Genomic DNA, 25,494 nt, shown 5'->3' with positions numbered 1-25,494 from the left:
AAAAAAAGGAAAAAAAGGAAAAAAAGGAAAAAAAGGAAAAAAAGGAAAAAAAGGAAAAAAAGGAAAAAAAGGAAAAAAAGGAAAAAAAGGAAAAAGGAGTTTTAAATATCCATCTTCCAGAATCAACATACTTACCCCCTGTTTCATGATATCATTGGCATGGTTTGCAACTTCTATGACAACAGCCAGAGCATCTGAAGTATGAAGAAAATGCTTTTGTTAGGCAGGCTAGTTGGCACTGGTATTACAGAGTGCGCAGGTACAATATTCCCCTTCACATTCTGCCAGGATTCAAGAACGTGACCTAATATTCACTGCACTCAGAACGCACTTCCCATAAATTCCAGAGACTTTGGATCACAGTTTGATTGCTGCACCCTATTTTAYTCAGCCAGAAGTCATGGTATCATTAATTTCTTGTAGCTAACTAAAAGAATCCACTAGCAAAAATAAGTTTTAAGTTTATCTTGTATAAAGAATCTCTTAAATTTCAATTTCTCTAAGCACAAGTAAAAAGTTAACAAGACTTCAACTGGAAGTGTGCAGAGATTAATTAAGTTTTTTCCAACTTAGACATTTGCCACCAGTAACTAGAAATGGACTTTAAATACTAGAACAATTATCCAAATCTTCATTATATTTCTCTGCCTTTACTTTTGATGCTTTCAAGATAGCAGTAAAAAGTTCAATTTTATAAATTTCAAGCATTTTATCCAGTAGGAAAAAAATCTGGAAGTGAAGAGTTATCAAAGACACCAGAAGGGATTTTATTAATTTGGAGCACTCAGTAAGTAGCAACTCGATAGAAAAATAAGMTTAGAAAAACATGCTGTGAGCAGTTACATAAAAAGTGGGTAAGTTACTGAATAGTGAGTCTGTATATGACACAGCACCCATCTGAGCATTTTATCCAAGAACCTGTAATTCACTTGGGCAGAAAAAAGCCTCACTTAACTGAAAGCCAGCACAACTACTCTGACAAAAAGATGTCTCTACAGCCCTTAGCACTTTCTGAACAACTGAAGTGCAGTCAAGCACTCCAACTAAAGGAACTACCTTTGCTTCTAAGCAATCAGAAAAGCCTTCCAAGACAAAACCTTTGTGAACTGGAAGGTTCAGAGAGCCATGGGGCCATGTAAGAACCTGGACACAGACATGAACGGGGGCCTACTAGGTCAATCTAAGGCAAACTTTTTGTTCAAGACTTTCATAAAGATAGAGCAAAGCAAGTACAGAAGTCGAGCAGTTAAAAGGGAGARAACATATTAAATGTGACCAAATCTAAGCCTAGAGATAGATGTCATGTTATCAACAGCATGATGAAAGTTTTTTGGTGGTCCTCTGATTAGGAATGTTGGAGCTGCTCCAGCAAAACACTTTCCAGCTCCCATCAGGTCAGAAGAACATGAAATTGAGGGAAGTTTTAGACAAATTCGCCAGGACAGGAATGARTGCCTGGATATTTTGCTGTACTCTCCTTCTTATCGGGTACTACATGTATGAAAAACTTAAACTTTTACTCATTGACTTCAAAAAAGATTTAAGAAAGTTGCAGGAAATTTGATGGTTCTTGCAGGGAAAGTTCAAAGATCATAGGCTTACTTATAGAGCCAAGCCTCTAATCCAAAACTAAACAACAAYGTAGAATAATTCACAGGGTCAAAAGTTCATAAACAAGCAGATTTTTTGAAAAGAAAAACATTCCACCTCTCTCACCACTTAGCTAGAATCACGTATTTAAATGAAGCTCCCCAAGAAAGTTTGGTTTTGTTTTTTTTTTTGAAAATACTAATCATATTACCAAACCTAGGCCTTGTTTTTCGCCCCCATGAACTAAATGACAAAGCAAACAAAATCAGAAGGAAGCCAAGCTTAATTATCACCCGAAAGATCTTGGTAAGTAAAGATTAGAGCTCAAGAGCATGGAAAGATAGGCATTTCTTTCAAGTTACTTCTTTTTTAAATGATAGATTATTTAATGGGCAGTACAACTATCAGTTTATTTGTGGCCACACTCAATGCAAGTGAAACTTTTCTGACTCCAAAAAATGTCAACACTGAAAACATTTTGTGCTTATCCATAATATATTMAAAGAATTGCATATGTCCAAGTATCTTAAAATGGAAACATCCACTTGATGGTGCCGAACTTGGTTTAGCACATTGAATGCTGGCATTGAGTGCAGCCCAGACAGCTCTATCTGTGCAGCTCTCCTGACGATAAGGGAGGAGACACAAATTGCACAAATGCCACAGAGACAGTCACTGAAGTGACTCAACTCAGTGCCAGGGTCGTGCAAATGCAATGGAAACACGGCCTGGGAGCAGGGCCGGGAGCAGGGCCATCCCGCTCAAATCTGCATGACCCCAATCCCACAACAGGACTCCCTGTTGTCCCTCCCTCCTCCTCTCCAGCCATTCCTTCTCATTCCCTCTGATTGCTTTATTCTTCTAACTGCTATTTTTCTGAAACACAAATTTGGAATCCTTCAGTGCTGCTCTTGAGAAACTTAGAACTAACCAGAAAACATTTCTGCTTATTRCTACTTTTTCTTGGTAAGTACTTAAAATATAGAAGCATTTTTTATATTTAGGTAGCCTTTTTTTTAATCTAAAAAGACACTTACCTTGAGTATCCCTATAGTCTGCAGATTCTTCTAAAAGATTCTTTAAGTAATCTGCATAAAAGAAGAAAATATAAATTGTAAAAGAACTAAACAGCACTAAAGAAGTAAAATGAATTTTTTTCATGGAAATTTGTTTTTCAGTTTTATGCAATAAATGTCTACAATTTCATCTTTCAACTCTGTCAAAAGTAATATCATAAGGGAAACAATAAAAGTACACAATGCTACCTTGCTGGGAAAAAATAAGGTTACAGAAACAGTGACCTTCGCCAGAGGTAAATGATAGATTGCATGTAGTATTCCAGAACAAAACAAGCAGGTGAAAGAGGACAATTACATACACACAATCCTTTACATTTAAGCTGACACCCACACACAAAAATCYACATCATAAATATTATCTAGTTTCATCTTTGCACCTAGTTTGTGTATTAAATCTGAGAAAAAAAAAAACTCTGAATATTACTACGCTGAATGTTTTTCAAATTAAAAGTTTTTATACTCCTGCTTTCATCAAAAAGGAGCTTTTGGCTTCTGTTACAAATCCAGCGCCCAACCACCAGATGGCACCATCTATTCACTCAAGTCCCCCTTGGGGACTTGACTCTAGTTTACTTGACCAAAATTAACCCCACATGTCCGACTATCAAAAAATCATCCCTCTAGACACTCCATTTCTTGGTTCAGTRTCTAGATCACCAAAAAGCACGGTGTCCTATCAGAGATACGCRACCTGATCAATACATCAGCCAGGTATTCTCTACAGAGCACAACTCGGAATTAGTCAAGTTTCACGGAAACCCAACCAGAAGCTTTCAGAGAAATGTGTGTTACAACGGTACCACCAAATGCCAATTCCTACCTGCCTTTCAAGTGAGTGAACATACCYGGATTCTGACAGACGCACTAAAACTAATCATACAGGCTCTGTGATCTAGCAAATGTTCACTCTTAGCTTAGCAGTCATACAAGTTTCACGTAGGAGTAAAATAATTCAACTCCCATATGCTTGCCCTACCCAGATGCACCCTTTGCTCGAGGAGGATCTGGAGCCAAATGTTCCTGCCTTCCCYGGGCGTCCTGCTTCGCACGTGCCCCTCCGAGAGCACTCGCTGCGCGGTAATGTCTTCCTTATGCGGAAAAACAGCTATCAAATGTGTTTCTGTGGTAAAAGTGCTATGAAGGGTGAGAACTCTTGTCAGCTAATCAACATTTTGAGGAGAAAAGAACCACAGGAAAACATATTTGGCTTTTTTTTTTTTTTTTTTTTTAATGTTTTGGCAAAGATCTGAGGTAAGATCCTGAGGAGAAAAGGATAAGGAGCAGGTTAGGGTGAAGGAAAAGGGACCTGGTGGGGAGCCCTACAGGGAAGAGGGAGGGACGGTGAGGAGCAACTTGGCAATCTGGGCTACAAGAACTGCTGCGCCTGCAGTTCTGTCGGATCCTAACCCGGCACCGCCCCGTGCGTGATCTTCCAGCAAGTCTGACACGGMACCAAAACCTTTGCAGCTTCTGAATTATTTCATCACTTACATCCCTCATCCCTTTGCTGCAGCTGCTACCAGACATTTGAGTGCACTATTGACACGGCCACAGTCTCCGGTACAAGACAACTCCACCTTGGGTTATGCTGGTAAGAAATTCATTTATGACAAAAATCAGCAAGAAGCCTTTTAAAGGGAACTGAGAAGGGCTCACACTGTTTCTAACTTGAGCTGAAAACCCTCACTTTGCTTTCACCTGCAGGACCCTATTTCACAAACACACTTTAAGAATATCAGACCGAAGCTGCCCTTCCTTGCCCTACTGCCTAGGCAAAGCCTACTTGGGACTTCATCGTAAAGCCAACAAGTCAGAGCTTTACAATTCCAAGTCCATATTCACCTTGGCCAGCACAAAGCGGGGAATCGCCAGGACAAAAACGTGTGTCTGCAGCTCATATAGAAAAGCTCCATCTCCTCAAGGTTGCCAACCATTGACTCATTTCTCTATAGACTGAGAGCAAGGGGTAAAGGGATATAACTTATTAATCTCCAAATGGGCTGCTGGCACGCTAAGCAACTGTTCCTGGTAGATGGAGACATCTAATTTAATATCCAAAATAACTGCACTGGCAGCATAAAATCAGAGACCAAATGTGGGAACTAATTATTTCCTGGCATATTTATGGCACATTCCCCAAAACAATGACACTTTACACTTTATCTTTACAGACAAGAATAACACTGCAGTGAAATTYAGCAAAAACATTCCCAGGTAAAACTAGCACAGAAATTAAGTATCAAGGTGAAACAGTATCTGTTGTATTTGCCAAATTTCTTTGTCCTCTGAAATGTAGCTAATTATTAAGCCTTTTTACTAAAATATTAAGACCTGTAAGTCATTTCTAGGTGAACCACTGGGTTCTCAGAGGACAAAAACAGTGAGCAGTCAAGAAATTTTGATTAGAAAGTTTATATATAGAACAGTGACAGAAAGCCTTCGTATTTCTCCTCTTTCCCTACTGCCTGACCTAAGGGTAGCAAATGAGGAAAAAGCAAACAACAACAACAACAATAACAACAAAAAACACACAAAAATACGCATATGTCAATAGTTCTCCAATAAAATAAATAAAATAATACAAACCCAATAATGTTATCATGCTGTTAGCACTGCATTTTCCTTTTGTTGATATATACAGAAATCAGATCAACCTTATGTCGGGGACAAACCTGACAGTCTGCTACCTTTTCAGCCTGCAGGACCCTGTCTCCTTTACTGTAATACAGATTCAAAGGATGATCCTGGGATACAGAGAGGTACAACAGATGTAACACTAAAACCRAGGGTGAGATTGAGCAAGGAACTTACAGAGAGATGTGAAAAACAAGGGCCACTTGGATGAAAGAGCTGCCGCCTGCGTAGGCGCCCGCGCACGGCCGGCTGCATGCGGGGAAGCGACAGCAGCTTCCCGGCTGCATGAGAGCCAAGGAACTTGCCCACATATCACCAAAAAGAAACAGGTCATGCCAGCATAACAAAYGCAAATCTTATCAGCTCCTCTGCATAACCATAGAAAAGTCAGGAAAAATCCCAGGATAGCCAGTGCAATTCCAGCAGCGCAGTGAGTGACCGTGCAAGCAGGATGCATCCAGGCAGGCACCGGCTACCCCGCAGCACCAGTGCATGCAAGGTGTTTCTGGAGGGACAAAAGCCTCACACGACCAGATGGAGGCGTTTTTCCCCCCCTTCCCGCTCCTATATAAAACAGTCACATTCCTGTCCAAGCTCTTACTCCTTATCTTCAAGTTAGACCTTTAACATACTTCCAAAAAGGCAGGCTTAGCTATTCAAATCCACAGTTCTGCCAGGCATCCGAAACCACGACAAAACCCAGCCCATGAGCACAGGACGACTATAAAACYCCTCAGAGCGAGGTCTCCTTGCACGCTGCTTCCTCCTCCCAGCAGCCAGGGATTCTCCTCCCCCTCGGGGCCTCGTGGGAGCCCCATCCCTGTCCCGTTTCCGTGCTTTGGGCCTGCGGCCTGCAGGCGGCCCGCCAGCCACCTGCGGCCTGCAGGCGGCCCGCCAGCCACCCGGCACGTGCTGCAAGGGGCAGAGGGACGGGTAGGCCAAGCGGCAGCCCGGGCTACCAAGGGGAGGCTCTGCACGCTCATTCCCGAGCCCACCTGCCCCTGCTTTTGCCTGTGCAGGAGGAACGAGGCTGCAGAGCAGCAGGCAACATGCACAAAGCCGTCCCACCAGGACACAGCATCCAAACAGGCAGAATCCCCTGCTGACTTGGGCCCCGCAGCTTCATTTCTGGGGTGAYTTTCGCTCTTCTGCTCTGATTCCTCCTGCCTTTCCCCCAGGCTCCGACGTCGGCGGCTGCTGCATCACTGCAAGTYGTGCCCATTCCCGTCTGGCTCCTGTACCTGCCGTCTGCCCCCCTGCAGGAGCAGATCCGCACGTTTGCCGTCTGCTCGGCGGGTCTGCAGCGCCAGCGCGCAGGACGACGACGCGACGGCGCACGGACACGCAGGAGGGCAACAAGCAGTCACGCCACGCGCGCGGGTATGGAAGAGCAGGAATAGGAAGGGGCAGCCTAAGCTCAGCAGTGTGAATAGGAAACAATCACAAACTGTTCAGCAGAATCAAATTCATTGTCTGATTTCTGCTATTCCTCCCACAGAAGAACAAAAATTTCTGCTTCCAAGTCAGTATTTGGAGCAATACAACTCATGTCAGTGGCCGTGTGTATCTGCAGGATGCCCCATATTTCCAGGGAGCCACAGTCTGCACAACTGGGGATCCCTACAGAAATGCTCCTGTCCACAAACTGGGGTGCTCACTTGTGCAATCACCTGCCCAAAACACCCCGTCCCAGCCACACTCACAGGCAATGGCAACAAGGAATTCAGCTTCACAGTTTTGTCAGTGTCGTTCATCTCCAGCAGCTCTCACTTTGTTCTATCACTATAAACATATATGTAGCTTACACATATATACTACACATCGAGTTGCMTATCTTTATGTGTGCATATGTACATGTGTGTGCACACATACATATACATCTGTATTTTGATAAAGGTATTTGCTCCATCCTGTCCAACTCTTTTAAGTGAAAATCTTCAAAGCTTCTCCATTAATTTTTTTATTTAATACCATACCCTAATCAGTACCCCTTTTAGGCAAAACAAGCCTCAAATGTCTTTTTATAGTTTTACTTTATCAATTATGAGACAAAAGAAAGTAGACTATTTAATAAGAGCTTTTTGCCCTTTTCCCCATCTGTGACTTTAATGAAATGATTAAAATGAAAATAATCAACTTGAATAAGTTATTGACTTCTACGTACCACTTCAGTCTACCATTTGCCACGGCATCACTAGTATAAACACTTGCTGGGGAAATGCCAGCAAACTGCTCTATAACCAAAGAAAGGTCACAGAGCATTTTATTTTGCAGATCCTACATAAACAGAGGCTATTTTTAAATTGCTCACGGAGAAGCAACGGCTTTCAAAAACACTCTTAAGTATTTSCAGTTCCTTACAGGAGCCATCCCCTTCTTACAACAAACACATCACAAAAGCCTTCACAAAGGCAGCCTGTATAATTGTCCTCCTTTTATGGAGGAGAAAACACTGCTCAAGGTCTGCTCAAGGTCAGTCAAACACAGTGCCAGAGCATGCAGGGGAACCCAGCTCTCCTAGGCCTGAGCCAGCTCTTCAGCTTAAGATAGGCTGTAACCCCCAGAACAAGCCTTAAGCACTTTCTGAAACTTAAACTGAAAAGGCTTGTTTTGCTTTTAAAAGAGAGAAGATTTTGGATACAAAACACCTGGGTGGGGAGGCAGGATAAGATACTTTCAAAAAAGGCTTGTAAGATTTGCACACACGTCTCATTCTCTTCTCCTAGCTCCAATTTTCCATGCTACTTTTTTTTTTCCCTTCTGAATAAAAAACAAAACACAAAACAAAACACAAAAGCTTTCCAACCCTTCAACTAAATTACTGTCTTCAGTTACCACAAAAACAAAAAAATCATCCCAGGTCTCATGTTTGCAAAGCACAGCTGAATGCACCCAGCAGAGAACAAACCACTGTGCAAACCCTCTGTGCATTTTATTGCAATCAGCGTTAACAAAGAAAACCTCTCAAATCATGTCATTTAAAAAATACAGGTGTGTCTGAAGTCAGATAAATACGCATGGGAACCACTGCCTGAAAACACATTTCCTGGGACATGTGAAAAGTGGCTTCTTAAGCCTGTAGAAGAGCTTGACTGTACCTGTCAAAAGGAGCCTGTACTGGGGAATCCTCTGAACGGGCTTGAGCAAATAGTGCTTGAGCGCGAGACTAGCACAGCGAGGGCTCATCTGAAAGAAACACCCAAAACATAAACACCAGTCCTGTTGTAGTCAAGGGTCCAGCAAAGAACACACACCTTTCAACAACTACCAATGACATCAAGTAAGCTTTTTAAGACAAAGATGGGATCATCTTGCCCTGGTGGGGCAACACCAGGGGCAAAGACTCATCTGTAATTACTATGACTGTCCATTAGGCAGAAGGCTCCAAAAATTGTAATTATCTTGAGTTTGCAATCAAAATAATCAGAAACACCAGTCTTTGAAATGACCTCTTTTCCTCTTCCTATCTTTCCTGACTCTGTTGCTCAACGCCTTCCTCTGTCTACTGTAAATAGCCTCTCTAACCACTTGTAAACAAACAGAGCAGGCATTACCCAAGGGGAAGCCTGTGTGGTGTGATATGAGGTCAGCTCATTTTGTCAGCTATCAGCTACTTCATTTCTCGTGGTTAAATGACTGTGTCTTTGCTAAAAATAAAGTTATTAGTGCTGATTTGAGCATCTTGTGCATTTTGTGTCATTTTCAACAATTCCTTTAACTCCAACATAATCTCTGCAGGGTGACAGGAAACTCTCCTAGTATGATAAAAACATTTGTGTGGATGGCATTTAGGAGGTTTGCACCTCTTTGCCATTTGGGTGAGGGGGTTTAAATTAATATTTGGCAATGTTCTCAGGGATGTAACATTCATATAATTGTTGCATGGGCTGATTAAGAAGACTTCTGGAAGTTTGCAAATCAGAAAAGTCACGTTCCTATCTTTCCAAATGAAAYGAAATAGAAGTCTTTAGAGACAGCCACTGCCTAATGATGGGTAGTGAAGTCAATCTGGTTTAAATAAGACATTAATCGGTACACAGTAGAATCAGGAGGAGGGGGAAAAAAACATTAAAAGAAACAGCTAGTGATCCTGTCAATGTTTTTAATATATTTTGTGACAAGTGCTGAATTTTCTGAAAAATCAAGATCCTTTAACATATCTCTCAATGACTGTCAAAATCACAAATTACTTTAGAAAGTCTGAATTTACTTCATTCCACTTCCATCCCTCTAGGTTCCAAAAGAGGACTTTGCAGCAAAAAAAGAATAAATAATTTGGAGGATGGTTTCTTAAACCTTATGAGGGCCTCTTAAACCGCTTAGGTTCACAAGTTTTGAAAACTCACAAAATCTTAAAAAAAAAGTCTACAGTACCTCAAAGTCTTTCACCACTGAAGCAAAACCTGCATTCTTCTTACATTGTTCATCTAACAGTGCCACATTTTTATCAAATTCTTTGATGTAAGTTGAGTACATCTTTAAGTAGGGACCTTTCTTTACAAATATATCAGCAATTCTTTGATGGTCAAGCCTAGAAACAAGAACAGAGCAATTAAAAAGATGGCAAAAGACCTTACACATCAGTCTTAGAACAGATCACTGATCTTTTCACATTAAGATGATCCAGTTCATGTTCTAAACAGAAAAAAAAATGTGCTAGATAGGCACTTAGCTTAATAACTACTCCAAAAAACAGAGTAGTTGCTGAGCACTAGGCACAGAGCAACACCTTGACAGCCTAGTCTATAGTTAGATCACAACAATTCTATGCACAGTCTAAGAACACCTTATACACAAGCTGGCCTCCTCAGGGAAGGATGTTTAAAGTTCAAGGTGCAGCCTTTGCTCCGTAGTAGGAAGGATCTGATTACAGTCTTAATTCTCTTCAGTGCCTTGATGAGCCTACTTTGGGAACTGAATTTGATATAGCCACCCTTTTAAATTGAAAATGGATTTTAACAGGATCATGGCTCTGTTTGGTTAGTAGATATCAACTATCTATCTTTAAAATAYAAACTGACCTTCACAGTTCCTCAATGCTCCAATAAAACTGATCCACTTACTATTTTGCCCAGCCACACGTGTAAGAATCAGAAATTTAGACTGAAACTAAAATTTTAGACAAAAAAKGGCAGTTGCTCAAAAGATGTTTACATGGCTTCTGGTTCCTTTTGGATTAACCAAAATGCCAAACAAATCATCTAAATGGAAATTTACCTCCTATATCCTAGGCTTACAGTTTATCATTTACAAAGGCACACGGAGGCAAACAAACAAGGGYAGAACCACGGCCATGGGGAGCCCCGCAAGCCCCTCAGATAAGTTCTGACACCATCAAAGGGAGTGCATTGCTCAGTGATAGTCACCAGTGAGACAACCGCTCTTCCAGTTCCCTCAGGAGGTCCCGATTGAGCTCATACAGCTGAGGTAGGTAGTACAGGATCTGATTCAGGATTCTGTCCTCAATCACCGGCTTTCCAAGCTGCCTGGAGGCATGTGCCACTGCGTCCCGGAAATCCTGTCGGAGCACAAAGAGGAYAGGAGACCCCTGAGAGAAGGGCCTTCAAAGCAGCAGCCCTTGCTTTGTGGACAGCCCCCGCGCTGGTCCCTGCTACTGAAGGCAAAGGGGGGACCATCTGTGTTATGTTTCTGTGCAGCTTTAACGTGCTCTCCGAGGACACCCTTAATCCCTTCGTTTCACACTGGACCTTTATGCTGCTCTGTACACTAGATGGAAGCTGTTGATTATTTTTATAACGCACCCATAAAACTGTGCTGATACAAAACAGAAGGAAACTACAGGGAAAAAAAAAGTATTTAATATCTGCAAAGCTGCTGTGGGCCTTCAGCATCTTCCTGTTAAGCCCTGAAATAACAAGCAACAATGTCACTCCAGCTGATACAACCATAACACATTTTAAAATTGTACTAGTTTTGGTAAATCAGCTACTGATACCCTTTAGGAAGTTGCACCTCTCAGATAAAATAATGTAGTGTCACAAGAAGTTCTAATCAGCAGCTCTTCTATACCCTGGGAAATTAATATCTAACAAAAAGATATCGTACCAACACATGGGAATCAGGAGATTTTAAATAYTAAAGATAATCCCAAAATAACCTTGGCACCTTCAAAGCATTTACAGGGAATAGACAGCCCAGATCACTTGTCCCTGAAAAGGAGCTTATTATAGTATTTTTAAGCTTTTACTTGCTCTCAACAGGACAGATATCAGGCTTGATGATCCTCTTAAAACAACTGAGAATTAAAATCTTGGCCCTATATAAGTCAGTTTGACCAGGATTGTACCCATAATGAGGGTTTGCATCTACTAACAGAAGCATTTTCCCTGATCACAGGCAAACTAATAAAAGTCATCAGTTCAGTATTTCACATGAAAAATTAATCAAGTATATAACAGCCTAAACTGACAAAAATGAAAATCCAAGTTATGATGAGGTGGTTATAATGCTGTCACTTGAATTCAAAAGATGGGGAAGAAAGACAACCGGTAACAGCTCTTTTTGACCTGTGGTCTACTGAAACCTGACAGTCCACAGACAATCTGGAGGTGGCCCTAAAAGTGTGAGCAGATGACACATGTTCCCAGGTACTACAGTAAGTTACATCTTAAATGCACATGGATTCCACATCCRCCTTTGGAAACGTGAAGGGTCCTCTCGTAATTAAAGCACATGCTAATCACCTCACAGAGGGGCCCCCGAATCTCCCCACCTCCCACAGGTCCCAGGGGCCGCCTCGACACTTTGGAGCAGCATCTGGCACCGCTCAGGACCTGTCAGACCCGAGTCTCAGCTTGGGCCCGTGCTCTGCTCTCATCACATCGGTTCTCGGCCACGGCGAGCTCGCTCCGTGACCCTCCAGGTCACAGGGGCTGTGGCTGGGCAGAGCCCTGACAAGAAACTCAAAGCAGATACTGGTAATGGAGGGCAAGGAGGGGAAGGCTCCGAATGAAGTGCAGTGGAGTTAAAAAACAGATGGTGCCATTCATATGGAAATGCTCTGTTTTACATCCCCTGCACAGACTAGTKACACATAGGTTAGCTACCAGCTGCATCTTCTGCATTTTCCTGGCCCTAGGGCATTGCTTAACACCCAAATGATGCAGGACTGACAATGGCTGAAGCTCAGATGAGGCTTTTTATTGAGCCTCATGCAAAATTCATCTTCAAATTACCATAGCATTCCCCCCTAGTCCCCAGAATCGCCCTTGCACAAAACATGCTCTGTACTTTGCCGTGAGACGAAGTAATAATTTTAATTGACTGCTATAAGGCTGCTTGCAGACTGAAAAKAAAAGCAGTTTTGTCTATAGCATAATGAAACCAGGCCTTCCCCTGACCAAACAAACAGAGGGCAGGGAGTCAGGTTTAAGCACCAGCAGATAAGACAGGAATGTCATTTGTGGCTAAGAGCACTGAACTAACTTCTCCATACTGCACCCAAAGGGATTTCCAAACACAGGGAATTCCGTTTCCCTGTGGCCTGATGCGAAGGGCATCAGCTTCAGGCCACGCCAGGCCTGGTCTCCAAAAGAAGGGGCCAAAGCTCCGCTTGGACACCCCATCCATCCCCTCCGCCCTGCAGGGGCGGCACGAGGAGCCCTGCAGAGAGGAGAGGCAGGAGGGAAGACAACAGCAGGCTCCGAAGCGATGCAGGCCAGACCGCTCAGCAGCAAAGGCCACAGGCTTCACCACTCTCCTCTCGGTGCTGATGGTGGGGCGTTATCAGGGCTGCCTTACAGCAGCAGCGCTAAACCTTCCTCCCTGGAATCGTACTGAGATGTATTTATAACCCGGCGGGGCTTGCGAAGTCACCATCCCGGCAAGCCGAACTGGAGATAACCGCGGGGAAGAGCTAAAGGCAGAGATCACATGTCTGCGGAGGGCGGGTGGGAAAAGTTACACCTATTTGATAACCTTATTTTTTAAGGTTATGGCAAGAATGACTGCACTCAAAAGTACCGGCCTTCTGGGAAAGTAACTCCATGTTACTTCCCTACTGCTTCCCCATGTAGGACCAAAGCCTACAATACTTTTTTTTTTTTTTGAGAAATACGTTTATTCAAAAAATAAAATCTGAAATTTTACTCCAAAGAGCAGAACCAATTTAGGGGAGGACAACTTTTGATATGAGTACATAGTGACATAGAAATTATAATAAAGGTAATCTGATGGACAAACACCCATGTCCTTATCAAACTGAATCTGTTCGTTGCTAAATAAAAACACTGAAACAGTTACAAATACACTCATTGCATAGGAGATGACAAATAATGATAGTCACCAATGTCTACATATATGTACAAGAGTGATCCTCATTTTTAGTGTGCAGTGCTGAAACACACTGCTTTCATTAATGTGCTCAAAGGTAGTCATCTGAGTTGTCCTGGAAATTATTCTGTTTGAAGCACTGCAGCAATCCTTTGAAGTGAACTGTTTATGAGATAGATTTTAAAATTACAAAATGAACTTCTCAAATACTAAAATCTTACTTAAAAAGAAAAAACTCTTTGCCATGCTTTAGAACTAATTCTATCACTTTAGTGGACCACTGTATTAGCCACTCTAGACAGAAATATCAGGAGCTGTAGAAAAGAAAAAAGAAAAAAGAACAAAGAACAGAAGATATGTCTACGGATTCATCCCAGTTCCTTACAAAGATAACCTTTCCCTTCATAAGAATTATACTTCTGAGAACTGCTTTTTGAAGCACTTTTTAAAGCTTCCAGTTCTACATAGTATTTTTGCCCAAGAGCAAACTTCCAATACCACAGCTAACTTTTTAGAGTTCGTGCTTGCTTGTGCTCACACAGCTCCTTGAAGAGGGCAGCCCGCCCTCACCACCATCCCCAGGACGTGCGCGCTCGATGATCCACAGTCACCCTTTTCTACTGCAGACTAACACCCTATGGGTACTCACTGTCCGTAAGAAACCACGTTTAGGCAGTTTTAGCTTCTTCTGACTATATGCAGCAGATCTGTTGACTATCAAAGCTTTCCAAACCTTAAAATGTTAGGTTATTTTTTATGCTATTCTTGTAATATTCAATATTCTTTCTAGGATGTTCAATTTGCAACAATATTTGAGTAGGACGGCACTGTCACTGCTTTCCCCCTCTCTATCAGTGCACAGGCAAGTAAATGGCTGTGATACCTGATATTATTCTGATCTTATTGTGAATCATCTGTGCTCAGCCACACACTTCCCCCTTCTCCAAGGCCCTGAGTCACAGTTTCTTTCTGTTCTTTCCACCAGAGAGTGCGGCTCAATGCAACCCGCCTCTGTTAGTCCAAGGAGCAAAGGAACAAGTCTGGTTGTAAACCAAGATATATATTAACATGACTAGACTCTCAGCTGTTTATTTGATTCAGTGTTCCTTCAGGTATACGAATAGATGAAGGAAAATAAATGGGTCAAATTAAACCTTTGCATAAATTTCACTGGAATAGAAAATGCCTGTATTATTACATACATTATCCAAACATTATCCAAATCCAATCCAACCTATTTTACTCCTAAAGCTTCACCCATATTGATCTTGGATTTGTTCTCCTGGATCATGCCATCAGCAAAGAAAAAAACCAAAACAAAACATAATCCCTTCTGCTGAAGTACAGCTCCACCTAATGCACCTCAAAATAGCTCAAATATCAGTTTAATTTAAGAAAAAATGCTTGGCCTTGGATGCCTTTCAAGGAACACAAACACATCTCTGGGGAGGGGTTGGGGGAGTGACAGTTTCACATCCTAGGAACCAGCCAAGTTGCACTGTGACAAACAGTAAGCACGGCTGCTAGGAACACAGTTATAGCAGTTTCACAAATACATTATTTAGAATCAAATAGAAATGGACAGACTTAAGCACAGCAATTATAGTTAGTAAAGATGAATAAACAAGGATTTTTGCTCGTTTACTATGAATAAGATGGCATTTTTCAAACATACGAAATTGCTTCTGGAAAGGTAATAAGTAACTCCACAGCTTTTTCTCAGGCAGTTTACTATGCTCACTGTTAAGCATTTAGGAGCATAGTACAGGTAACTTTCCTAATAAGCAATTATTTCACTGTGGCATATTCCTAGAATATTATTTCAAGAAACAGATCAGGTGGCACAGCAATGCTTCCTTCCAAACCAAAATCATTCTATTAGCCTTTTTAAATAAGATAGCTACAGCTGCAGTTTATCATCAAATGCCTCAACAATCAGCAATAGCAAAGCACTTAGGCTAAAAAAAAAAATTACTTTTAAACAAATCAAATGGGAGTTTGCACTCTTCCAAAGCGAGCCTTCCAGGACACACAACACAGAAGGAAAGGTTGCCTCAACTCCGATCTGCCCTTGTCCATGAGGAGGGTGATCTGGAAGCTGCCGCAAAGTTCCAAGTGCTTCCTGACCACCTCCTGCTTCCCCTCGGAGTCAGTCCTAAAGCGAGTCCCAGCAAGGACAGCTCTGACGTGTAAGTCAGAAGGGAGGTTTAAAGCCTCTGGCAATGGTTACAGGCTGAAGCCTCTAAGCTTCACTCCCAACTTGCCCCGGCTCTAGTGTGTTTGTTACATGCCTGAACTAAGGGCACCTGCTGTAACCAGCATCAGCAAGGCAAACTGAGCAGAATAGTAAGAGTTTCCATGTACTGCTAATGGGGCACTACATTTCGAGCCTTTAGTCTTTGGAAAAACACTAATAGAGGGTTCAGCAGGTGTAATGGAGCCTTATCTAAAGCGTCAAATATTTTACTACGCATGAAGCAGCCTAGTGTGGCGAGAACTTTGTTTTAACTTTCAGCAATGGGTGAGAGGCTGCTGGAGGGGAAGTCAGCAATTCTGACACCAAAGCCAGTAAGTCAACATAGTTCAGTAGAGGTGGAATCAAACCGGCAATTTTATCAATATTTACATATTCTCCATAATAATATAAGTACACAGATTTAACATCTGTAATGAACATTCAAAATACTCAAATCTACCACTGTGTGCAATGTGTTTCTGTAACTCTTCTCAGCTACAGCAAATGTGTTTAATAAAGAACACACACACGCACATATTCTTCAAAAGTAGTGCCCGCTCTCACAAAACCRCTTATCAAGGTTCATACTGTGGACCAAAGGCAAAGGTGAGAAGGGCATTTCCTTGACTGCCAGCCTGCCATTCCCCCTTGTTAGCTCAGGCTAAATACATTTCAAGTTACTTCCAATCAACAAGAACATTTCTAATGTGTTTGTATTTGGCAGTAAGGAACTAACACTGTCATGAGCAGAGCTGTGAGTTACCCACTAAAACAAAAGCAAAACACATTCTACAGTGCTGTGGATTAACACACATGCAGACAATCTTAAGAAGTTGATACCAGCACCTTCCTCGACTCGCTACACTACCTTCCCTCTCCCATGCTGCTCCTCCACCTGCCTGCTTCTTCCACCCCAGTGGCCTTTGCTTCTAGCACTGCACATGGGATCCGAAAAAATATTTTCAAAAACTACAAACACTGAAAAGCAAAGACACTTTTTAAGGTACAAGCTACATGCATGAAAAATAYACTTAAAATTAGGTGGCTTAAAAGTTGCCAATAGTCATTACATCACTTCTCTTTCTTCAACTTTTGTAGCAGAATTTACATTTCATTTCTGTAGTAGAAACTATGTTAACTACCAATTATACATTGGTCACAATAGCTTGACSCAGCATTTAAAATCCAGCAAAACAGGAAAATCAATTACTAAGCTGGAAGGCAAGAGGGGAATCAGCAAGTGGTGTGGTAATTTTGTTGTTGCTGCCTGGAAGATCTCCTGTTCATAGGACTGCACACACCCCTACATAAGGGCCTTTGTTCCCAGTTTCACAGACCATGCTTCTCCAGAGACTSGAATGCATCTGTTTGCAATATAACTACAACTGTTGTCCAAGGCAAAATTACTAATGCTTACACTTCACTTAAGAGTTATATCAAATTTATGCCTTGCAGGTTTTATGAAATCATATCAGACAGTGCTAAGGAAAGTTAAATTATTCATAAATTTACTAYTTTATCATTTTCTACACAGTATGTTTAGCAGATCACTGATCTGCACGAGCAAGGATTAAATACTCAGCTCCTGCTGTGAACATCACTATTGAGTGCACTGCAATCAGAGCTGTTACAGGAAGCTGTTACAAGATGCACAAACCATTTTTAAAATATTCAAGCAATATCCCACTCAACTGTAATACTGCATGCACTGAAAATGAGGAGGGAGAAGAGGAAGAAACCTCCAAAATACTCACCTCTTATAAAAAAATSTAGAACTTTAAAATTCTGTTTAATTAAATTAATTTTTATGTTTTGAACACTGAGGGAAAAGTGACATTCATTGTAATAATACCTAAGCATTGAACTTTAATGGATGAAAACAGTGGAAGAGGAAAAAATATTGTATAGATACTTACAATGTGTAAGAGCTTTAGCACGTCCACAAACCTACCAAAAAGAAGAAAAGGCAAATAATTATATTTGAAATACACAATTAAAATAAATTGAGGAGGTGTTACATTTAGAATTATCACTTACACTTTCTCTGAGCTCATGATYTCCTTGGCAATATGGTAAACTTTTGTCTTCTTCCCAGCTGCCTTATTCTGCAAATAAAATGATAAGTTATACTATGCACACCTACTAAAACTGGAGTAAAGATAATTTCAGCCTAGTAGTTTCTCAACTTCAGTGTAGCCAGGCACTAGGTATTTTCAACAAAAGTATTTTATACTTCTTGGAAATGTCCTGGCTTTCCAGGATCCATATGAAATTCAGTTTAGCTTTTATACAGGAACAATATTAGCTAAAAATTAGTTTTCATATAACTATCAGCCTTCCTATTACTACAGGAAGCACTGAAGCATATRATGAATAAGCCCTAATATGTGATAGCTATTTGTTATTGAAAAGAGTAAAACATGAATAATGTATACAATTTACTTCTTTTTTTTTCCTGATTAATACAGCAACCTTAGCATATGCAGAAGGGACAAATGGCTTTCAGGAACATCTTACAACAAACACAGACTTTCGGCAGAAGATGAATGGAAAAAAATATCACATAGAACAGAAAACAAAAAATCAACATTTGAAAGTCTATTAAAAAAGTAGCTGGATTCACGTTCGCCTAGGTAGCAACCACGCTGGAAAACGACTGAATTTTGCTCGCTGCAAGCTGAGGCTCTGTGTAAGCGTAGCTGACTTTTGCTCGTGCACATGACAGCTTGCATAGRTCAGCACTACTGCTCACCAGCCCGAAGGAGCAGGTATAGCAAAGCAAACGGGGACAGCGGTCAGGATGCAAATACGTTTTTACACGAGCGCAATTCCATATGTCATTTCCCTCGGATAAATAAGACCTCTCTCTATAACAGCACTCATGGTTAACCACATGCGTCTCAGCTGCCAGCTGGCGCTCTATTATATATTTAGGCTTTCCTTTCACTGGGCTTCAAAGGAAGAGCGTGGCTGAGCGCAGGATGTCGCCAGGCCCATCACACACATGCCCTGGAAGCCCCAGCGAGGCCGCACGGACCGTGGCAGCGCGGGGCAGGCGCTGGGCACTGCCTGCCACAGCGGGCACCAACACATTCAGAGGATGGCTCTGATAACTCTGATAATGCGGTCACATTAATCGAAACTTTAAAAGGAATCAATTTCATTTTTAATTGAGTAATTCAGCATTGCATCAATTATACGGAAAAGACAAGACAGATTTTATATTCTATAAATACAGCTACGCACAAAGCTGGGATTTTCTTTATGGAAGACTCCTCTTCATGCCTTAATGCCTTTTTAGAAAGCACAGCTGATACATCCACCATGAGACTGAATTTACAAATAAGGCAGATACACAGAGTGAGGTATCTGCCATTCATCGCACAACTGAGAGCTGCTACCCAGCTGAAAATCGGTGTTTCAGGAATTAGATGCTAATGCCAAACAATTACCRCATGAACTATCGCCGCCGCTTTCAACCTCACTTGAGAGGCTTTTCACAAACCAGCTGGCACCCAAAAGGCCGCTTTGTMTTCGTTCAAAGACACTCTGGGCCTAAAAAAGCCTAATCTGGAAACTGAAAGGATATAAACTGGGCTTTCTGCCTGTACACGCTGTATAGGAAGGAACGYTTTAACTCCTTGAATGGACAAAAGCATCAAAACAGCCAGATGCCTGTGGCAAAACTAAACAAAACCAGCTGACCACCAAGGCAGAGAGGGTTTCATTTTCCCCCGCAGCTGCAGAAAGTGTAAGGAAGTCTTAAGCAAGGCCAGATCCCCGCTGATCTCCCGCTGCCAGCTCCACGTGCCGGCTGCAGGAAGCGGAACAGCAGATGCTTCACAGCAACTTCTGAGTTACTTGGTGGCCAAAGTGCGTTCCAGCAAAGCCGAGCAGCTTCCTAGGGGATCTCTTCCCATAAAACTGTCACGAGAGATTGAGGACAATTCTAGAGACACACAAGGTAATGTTAGCTCAGAGGCAGATACTATTCTGGTTCTTTTCACAGAAACAAGCTTTTCTCTTGGCTCTCTTTCCCTTCCCCAATTTATTCCTCACAGAAGATTTGATTAAATGAATCTCTGTTTCAGCATGCTATCTAGAAATTCACATCAGACACAGCACCRTTAAGTCCTCCTCCACCTTTGAGAAGTCTCATTGCTATCTTTAAAAGAATGAAACAAAGAACACAAATATATCTGATGTAACCCTCTAAGATCAGAGGAAACCATTCTCTATCTGAGATGACATTACATGTCATCAAAGATGTTAGGACTATTACTGAGGAAAGGAAAAGACTTTACAGACTTCACAATTTACAGGACTGTACACCCTTAGGTTTTAAGAAAATAGTAATTCCTGAGGAGTAGGCTTGAACCTGCAGTACTGTTTAGAATAAAATGCAAAATTAAGTTCTATATTCCCGCTCCCAGTTTGAGGAAGAGAGAAAGAAAAAAAGAAAAAGCGCGAGAAAGGGAGAAATAAGATTAAGATGGGACAAATCATTCCAATCCAGCAATCCCAGGAATCAGCAGAAGGTCATATCTCGGCCATAACAGCTGGGTCCTTCACCTCTCCGAGGGCCATGGAGGAGACCCTACTACCCTCAGACCTCACTGTGCTGCCTCAGTATCAATCAATATCAAGCAAGGAACAGAAACACTGAAAAGCAGGATTCGCCCCGTGTGTATTCTGGCCATTTGAAAAGGAAGAATAAAAAACTGGTTAACAGTCGTGTGCATCCTGTGTCCAGCAGAGAACTGGCAGGCTTGCAAGGAGAATACTTGAATGCAGGAAGGCTGTCCGCAGACATGGAAGTGGTTGTTGGAACAGAGCCTTCACTTCGTACAGCCAAATCCCCCACGAAACAGCACAGCATGAACAAAGCTACAACTACCAAGAGATTTTCGGAGGGACCTCTTCACACTCTGCATCAGTCATCTGGTCCCTTCACTTGGGCTTTGCCAATGCTGACAAATGAGTTAACTTCAAATGTTCGCTGCACAAGAGACATGGTGCCCTCTAGGATCCCAGAGGAGAAGACAGCCTCATTTCAGAGCATTTCCAGGATTGCTTCAACCCAAAATCTCTAAATATAAATCTATGCATGTAACTTTGTATGAAAGGGGCTTGGTGGGTTAGTCTACARCTCCACAGCTCGGCAAGAGGTTAAGCATGAACGTGCCAGGCAACACACACTTTCTGGTAGYGGTATGTCTAAGTTTTGTTTCCTGGTGACCAGCTAGCATACACATACTAAAACTTTCGGAAGAAAAAAAGGAACTACAAGATTAGAAAAAAAAAAGTATCTGATATTACTTTGATTCAATGCMTCATTCAAAAACAAACCAACCTTTTTTATTGTTATTGTTTTGTTTTGTAAACAAAGCAGCATTAGGGTAAGCAACAGTTTCAAGAAATAAAAAGACACCTGTTTATCTTCCTGAGGATCCAGCTCCCCTTTGCTGGAATCAGAATTTGTGTCATCATCTTCATCAGAACTATTCATGATATCCTCTTCATCTGACTGAAGATCTCCCATCACCACACCAGGATGATCATGGTGCTCTTCTGATGTCCTACAAGGAAAATGTAGTTGATAAATATAGTGACCTTATTTAAATAAAGAGCTTGTTTATCAAATAATAAGCTAAAGAAATACATCAGAGATGGCAATGTTAGAACTGTTTTGTCTAGTTMATTCTCAGATCTTAAAAATGCAGAACATTTTGTGATTAAAAGTCCCCCATCCCATGCAAGGGATGGGCCCCGTCCAGGTATCTGTCCAAGCTCTATCTTGCTCTATTGCTGCAACATGATTATAGAGATCTCTCTTTCCATTAGCTTTAGACACATTTGCAACTAAATTTTCATGAGACAAGCACACAAACCTCTTCCTCTAGCTGGCTTTGACACTTTTAGTAGAGATCTAAGAAACGCATTTCTAGAAGAAAATAAAAGGGAGAGAGTGGGTATGGAAAGATAATGACAAAAACGACCAGAGAAAACAGCTTTGAAAATTTTTGATGAAGTCACATAGAAACACAGTAAATCCTTGGGCTCCTACCTTGAATCGTGGGAACATCTGATAACTCCCAGTTACAACAAAGYAGTGTCTAAATCCATAAACAGATATGCCAAAGCCTGCAAAGATGCTGAGATGCCACAGGCTTGTTGTGATACAGGAAACAAAAGGGATTAGCCACCCTATGAAACAAAACACAAATCCAGAAACCCGCCCCTCAACCTGTCTTCGCCAGCACAAATCTCMCTGTGCTGGTCAAAACCTAATTTTGTGCAGCAGCTTAACATCCGTCAGGGCTAGCACAAATAACCTGGACCACGTTATTTGTATTTTGCCAGCTTGAAATTACATAAAGCAATGAGGGGGTGAAATTATTGAGACTCACTACCTCTGAAGGCCACAGTCACCAGCAAGTAGATATGCTCATGGGGACACCAAGGAAAGTGACTGTCAGAAGCCTCTTCCCAAACACAGTAGTTAAAGGCTCCCAGCTGCATGAGGATGCTCTGCATGCCATGGTGAGGTGTCAAGTATTCATTGCTCAAGGCAGAGTTAGACAAAACAAAAACCCACCTACTCACCCCCGGAAAACACCCATACATCCCACCACCCCGGGAGCAAATGCTGATCACAAGTGGAATATATTCARAGATGAAGACAAGATAAGCTGGCAGACTTTTGTCAGCCGCAAAGAYGTGGAAATGTTAAAATAGCTTCATTCTAATAAAATGACACAGGAAAACCTAGGGAAACACCCAGTTCTTGTCACCCCAGAGYGAACCTGGGCTCAGGGGAAAAGGCAGCAAGATCCTCACTGAATCCAAGCAAGGAGCCGGGAAGGGGCTGTGGCACCAGGTACTGCAGCCCCAAACCAGCCACCTTTGCTGAGCACCACAACCCACGACGTGTTCCAGGGACAACCTCACATGGAGCCACCAGGAGCTTCCAGAAGGCAAGAGGCGAGCGCAGATTTGCACAGGAGCTTTGAGAGCCAAGAGGACTGATCCACCACATCTTATAACACCTGCTCCAGCAGCCAAAGCTCCTCAGGGAAATCCYTGTAAACCCTTGCAGTGTCTTCACTACCACCGTGCCAACTCTGCAGCCCTGGCACCCACAGCCTAACGCAGCCCTCAGGTTCTTCCACTGCATATGGCCAACCTTTTTTTGTTTCCCTTTCCCCATTAAGGAAAAAAAAMCCACACAGCCAATTCAATGATTCATGATTAAAAGTCAGAACACGYCTAGAAATTCCCCCAAATCAACTGACTTTGCTGTTCAGGAGCTGTAGGTAACACTGCAGGAATGGGTAGACCTGCTCCTGCCGATACCTGCAGCTTTGCTTTGAGACTCCAGGACACCCTGGATTTTCTGGGATCTCCATCAGTCTTTACCAACTCTATGTTGGAGAAACATTCCTGAATCTTTCATCTTACTCTTTTGTCACAATTATGGCGTTTCTGTCCTAAGTAGAAGCAGTGTTGTATTTACTGATTAGTCTTCCTGTGCTTTACTTAAGTCATCTAGACCATAAACATGTATGAGATCTCTAAGAATTATTTCTAGGCTGTCAAAGTCCTTGCATCCTTTAAATTTGGAAATAGCAGTAAAACTTTAAATAAATGAAGACTTTTTTTCTACCATGTATCAATTCCCCTCTTCCAAAGCACCCTAGGCATGCTGTAGAGGGTTATTTTTTAAATAGCTTCTTAAATTTCAAGCTATCCTCAGARTATCTATTTCTATTCTGTTTGCTCCCTCTTCATCGCATATTTTGTCCTACCCGCAGCACCAGTAAGAGAAACTTCTTCATTACCAGTCATGTGAAACAACATCACTGCCAACTCACCGCACTGCCCRCTGAGTAAGAATATCTTGTCATATCATGTGAGCCAGTTACCTAAATATAGATGTGGGGCTTTTTTAATTTGACACACAAAATTAWGAGTGCGTGAATTTACTACATAATGGAGCAGCTTATGGGATGAAATTGTTATGCTATAATTTCCTAATGCTATAGTAAGGTACTAATGAAACAAAAAGTGCTTGTACTAACCAGACATACAGCAAGAAAAATAGTTAAAATTTATACAAGACCTTCTATCAAACTGTTCTGCCCAGGAAAAAGAAAATCCTAGCCAAAACTGCAACAGAATATGATTGTTTTCAAAGGATGGCCAAAAGGACTTATGGTTCCTGACGCATTTAGAAGGCAGTTAGCATTCAAAACCTGAGATGATTCAAAGAGTGTCTGCTACGCAAKGGCTCAACACGAGGTATCTTGCAGCAAATTAGAATTACATCACATGGTAATATCAGCACATCWACTAAAGCAAGTTTCCGCAGCTCCAGAGCATTTAATAGGTCAACACCCTTGACTCCACACCATCTTAAGCAAGACAACATTAGCAAACATTCCCTTGTGCAAACCAGTCCAGAAAGCATAAAGGTAAACTYCACATCACGCCAGAAGCACCTGGGCTGCAACCCATCATACTCAGCTCATAATTTAAACACCAGATTTTCTGAATTTCTGGCCACCAACGGATCTGGCCACCATTCCAGCTCTTACCAAGACTGCCTCCCTTGCTGTCCTCCTCGTGCCTTTCAGCTCRCCTTCAGGCACACCTCAGCCCTGAGCAGTGAAGGAGGATGAACTGCAGCCGGGATCAGGTGCCTAAGCCATCCCGGTCACTCGCAAGGCGCAAGTCACGCTTTGGCTTCAATGACAGGCGCCGGACGGGAGCAGCTGGGAGCGGATGGGAGCGCTCGTGCCAAGCGCCCTGCAGCACCCAGGACGCCGGAGCCGCGTGGGCATCGCGGCCACGCTCGCCCGGCTGCCGACACGGGGACGGGCTGCCCGGCTGCGCACAGGCACCACAGGCTGCAGCTTCCCACCAAAACAGGTGCTTTTGCACCAGGAGAGAGGAGCGCCCTCTCAAACGGGCTTTGCAAGAAGGCAGTTTTGACGTTATAGCACAACGACAATTCGTTGATTTCAACAAGCTCTTGTAGTATTAAGACTAGGTACAATAAAAAAGGCAATGGATGTTATGGAACATGAGAATTAATAATGATTTTGCTTTTCTTTCCATTAAAAAAAAATTAATCCCTCTGAACTGATCARGGTTTCATTGTTTGCTTTTGTGAGCTATCCTTTCACAGCTGATTTTGCTAGAGAAGAGCCTTAATAAACATTTTGAATTTTTTTTAAAGAAAAAAAATTATTTTAAGCATTTTGTAAATATTCCAAGGACACATCAGCACCCACGCATTTTAAAGGAAGTCAAGAACCTTGACTGTCACGCTACCCTGTCAGATGAAGACAGTTTATACAAAGCAGGCTTTGCTTCAGAGCAGCCTGTGCTTCGAGAGCAGTTGCCGCCTCCCGGGCACACGCCTGGGCTTCCAGCACGAGCTCAGGAGACGCTGCCTGCAACTCACTCCTGCCGCCAATGCCTCCAAGCAGCAGCTGCTTCCCGCTGCTTTTCACCTCTCCGCTCCCACCTGGGTGTTGCAGGCAGCAGCGGCACCACCGGCTCGCTGGACACCACCACCACGTTTAGCCCCTTATCTCAGGCCGCTGGCGTCTCCCCTGTGCTCGGCCGAGCACGTCCCCAGCTGCAACGCGGAGCTGC

At 42.4% G+C, this 25,494-nt stretch overlaps 1 protein-coding gene across 1 annotated transcript in view; it reads right to left on the bottom strand.

The window, feature by feature from the left end:
- FGD6 (FYVE, RhoGEF and PH domain containing 6) overlaps positions 1–25,494 on the bottom strand; it is a gene marked incomplete at its 5' end in the record, with an annotated part of 53,618 nt that overhangs the window by 16,880 nt on the left and 11,244 nt on the right. The window contains 8 exons of the mRNA XM_026035525.1: positions 136–194; positions 2,628–2,678; positions 8,402–8,489; positions 9,678–9,834; positions 10,670–10,821; positions 17,748–17,778; positions 17,869–17,936; positions 21,263–21,410. Of these exons, the coding sequence (XP_025891310.1) occupies positions 136–194; positions 2,628–2,678; positions 8,402–8,489; positions 9,678–9,834; positions 10,670–10,821; positions 17,748–17,778; positions 17,869–17,936; positions 21,263–21,410 (754 nt within the window). The remainder of the gene's footprint in view (positions 1–135; positions 195–2,627; positions 2,679–8,401; positions 8,490–9,677; positions 9,835–10,669; positions 10,822–17,747; positions 17,779–17,868; positions 17,937–21,262; positions 21,411–25,494) is intronic.

This window comes from Nothoprocta perdicaria, unplaced genomic scaffold (genome assembly GCF_003342845.1).
Source record: "Nothoprocta perdicaria isolate Ctin4 unplaced genomic scaffold, notPer1 scaffold_160, whole genome shotgun sequence".
In the NCBI taxonomy this organism is placed as follows: Eukaryota; Metazoa; Chordata; class Aves; order Tinamiformes; family Tinamidae; genus Nothoprocta; species Nothoprocta perdicaria.
The sequence above is the reverse complement of the archived record's forward strand: the minus strand, read 5'-3'. Positions and strand labels throughout refer to the sequence as shown.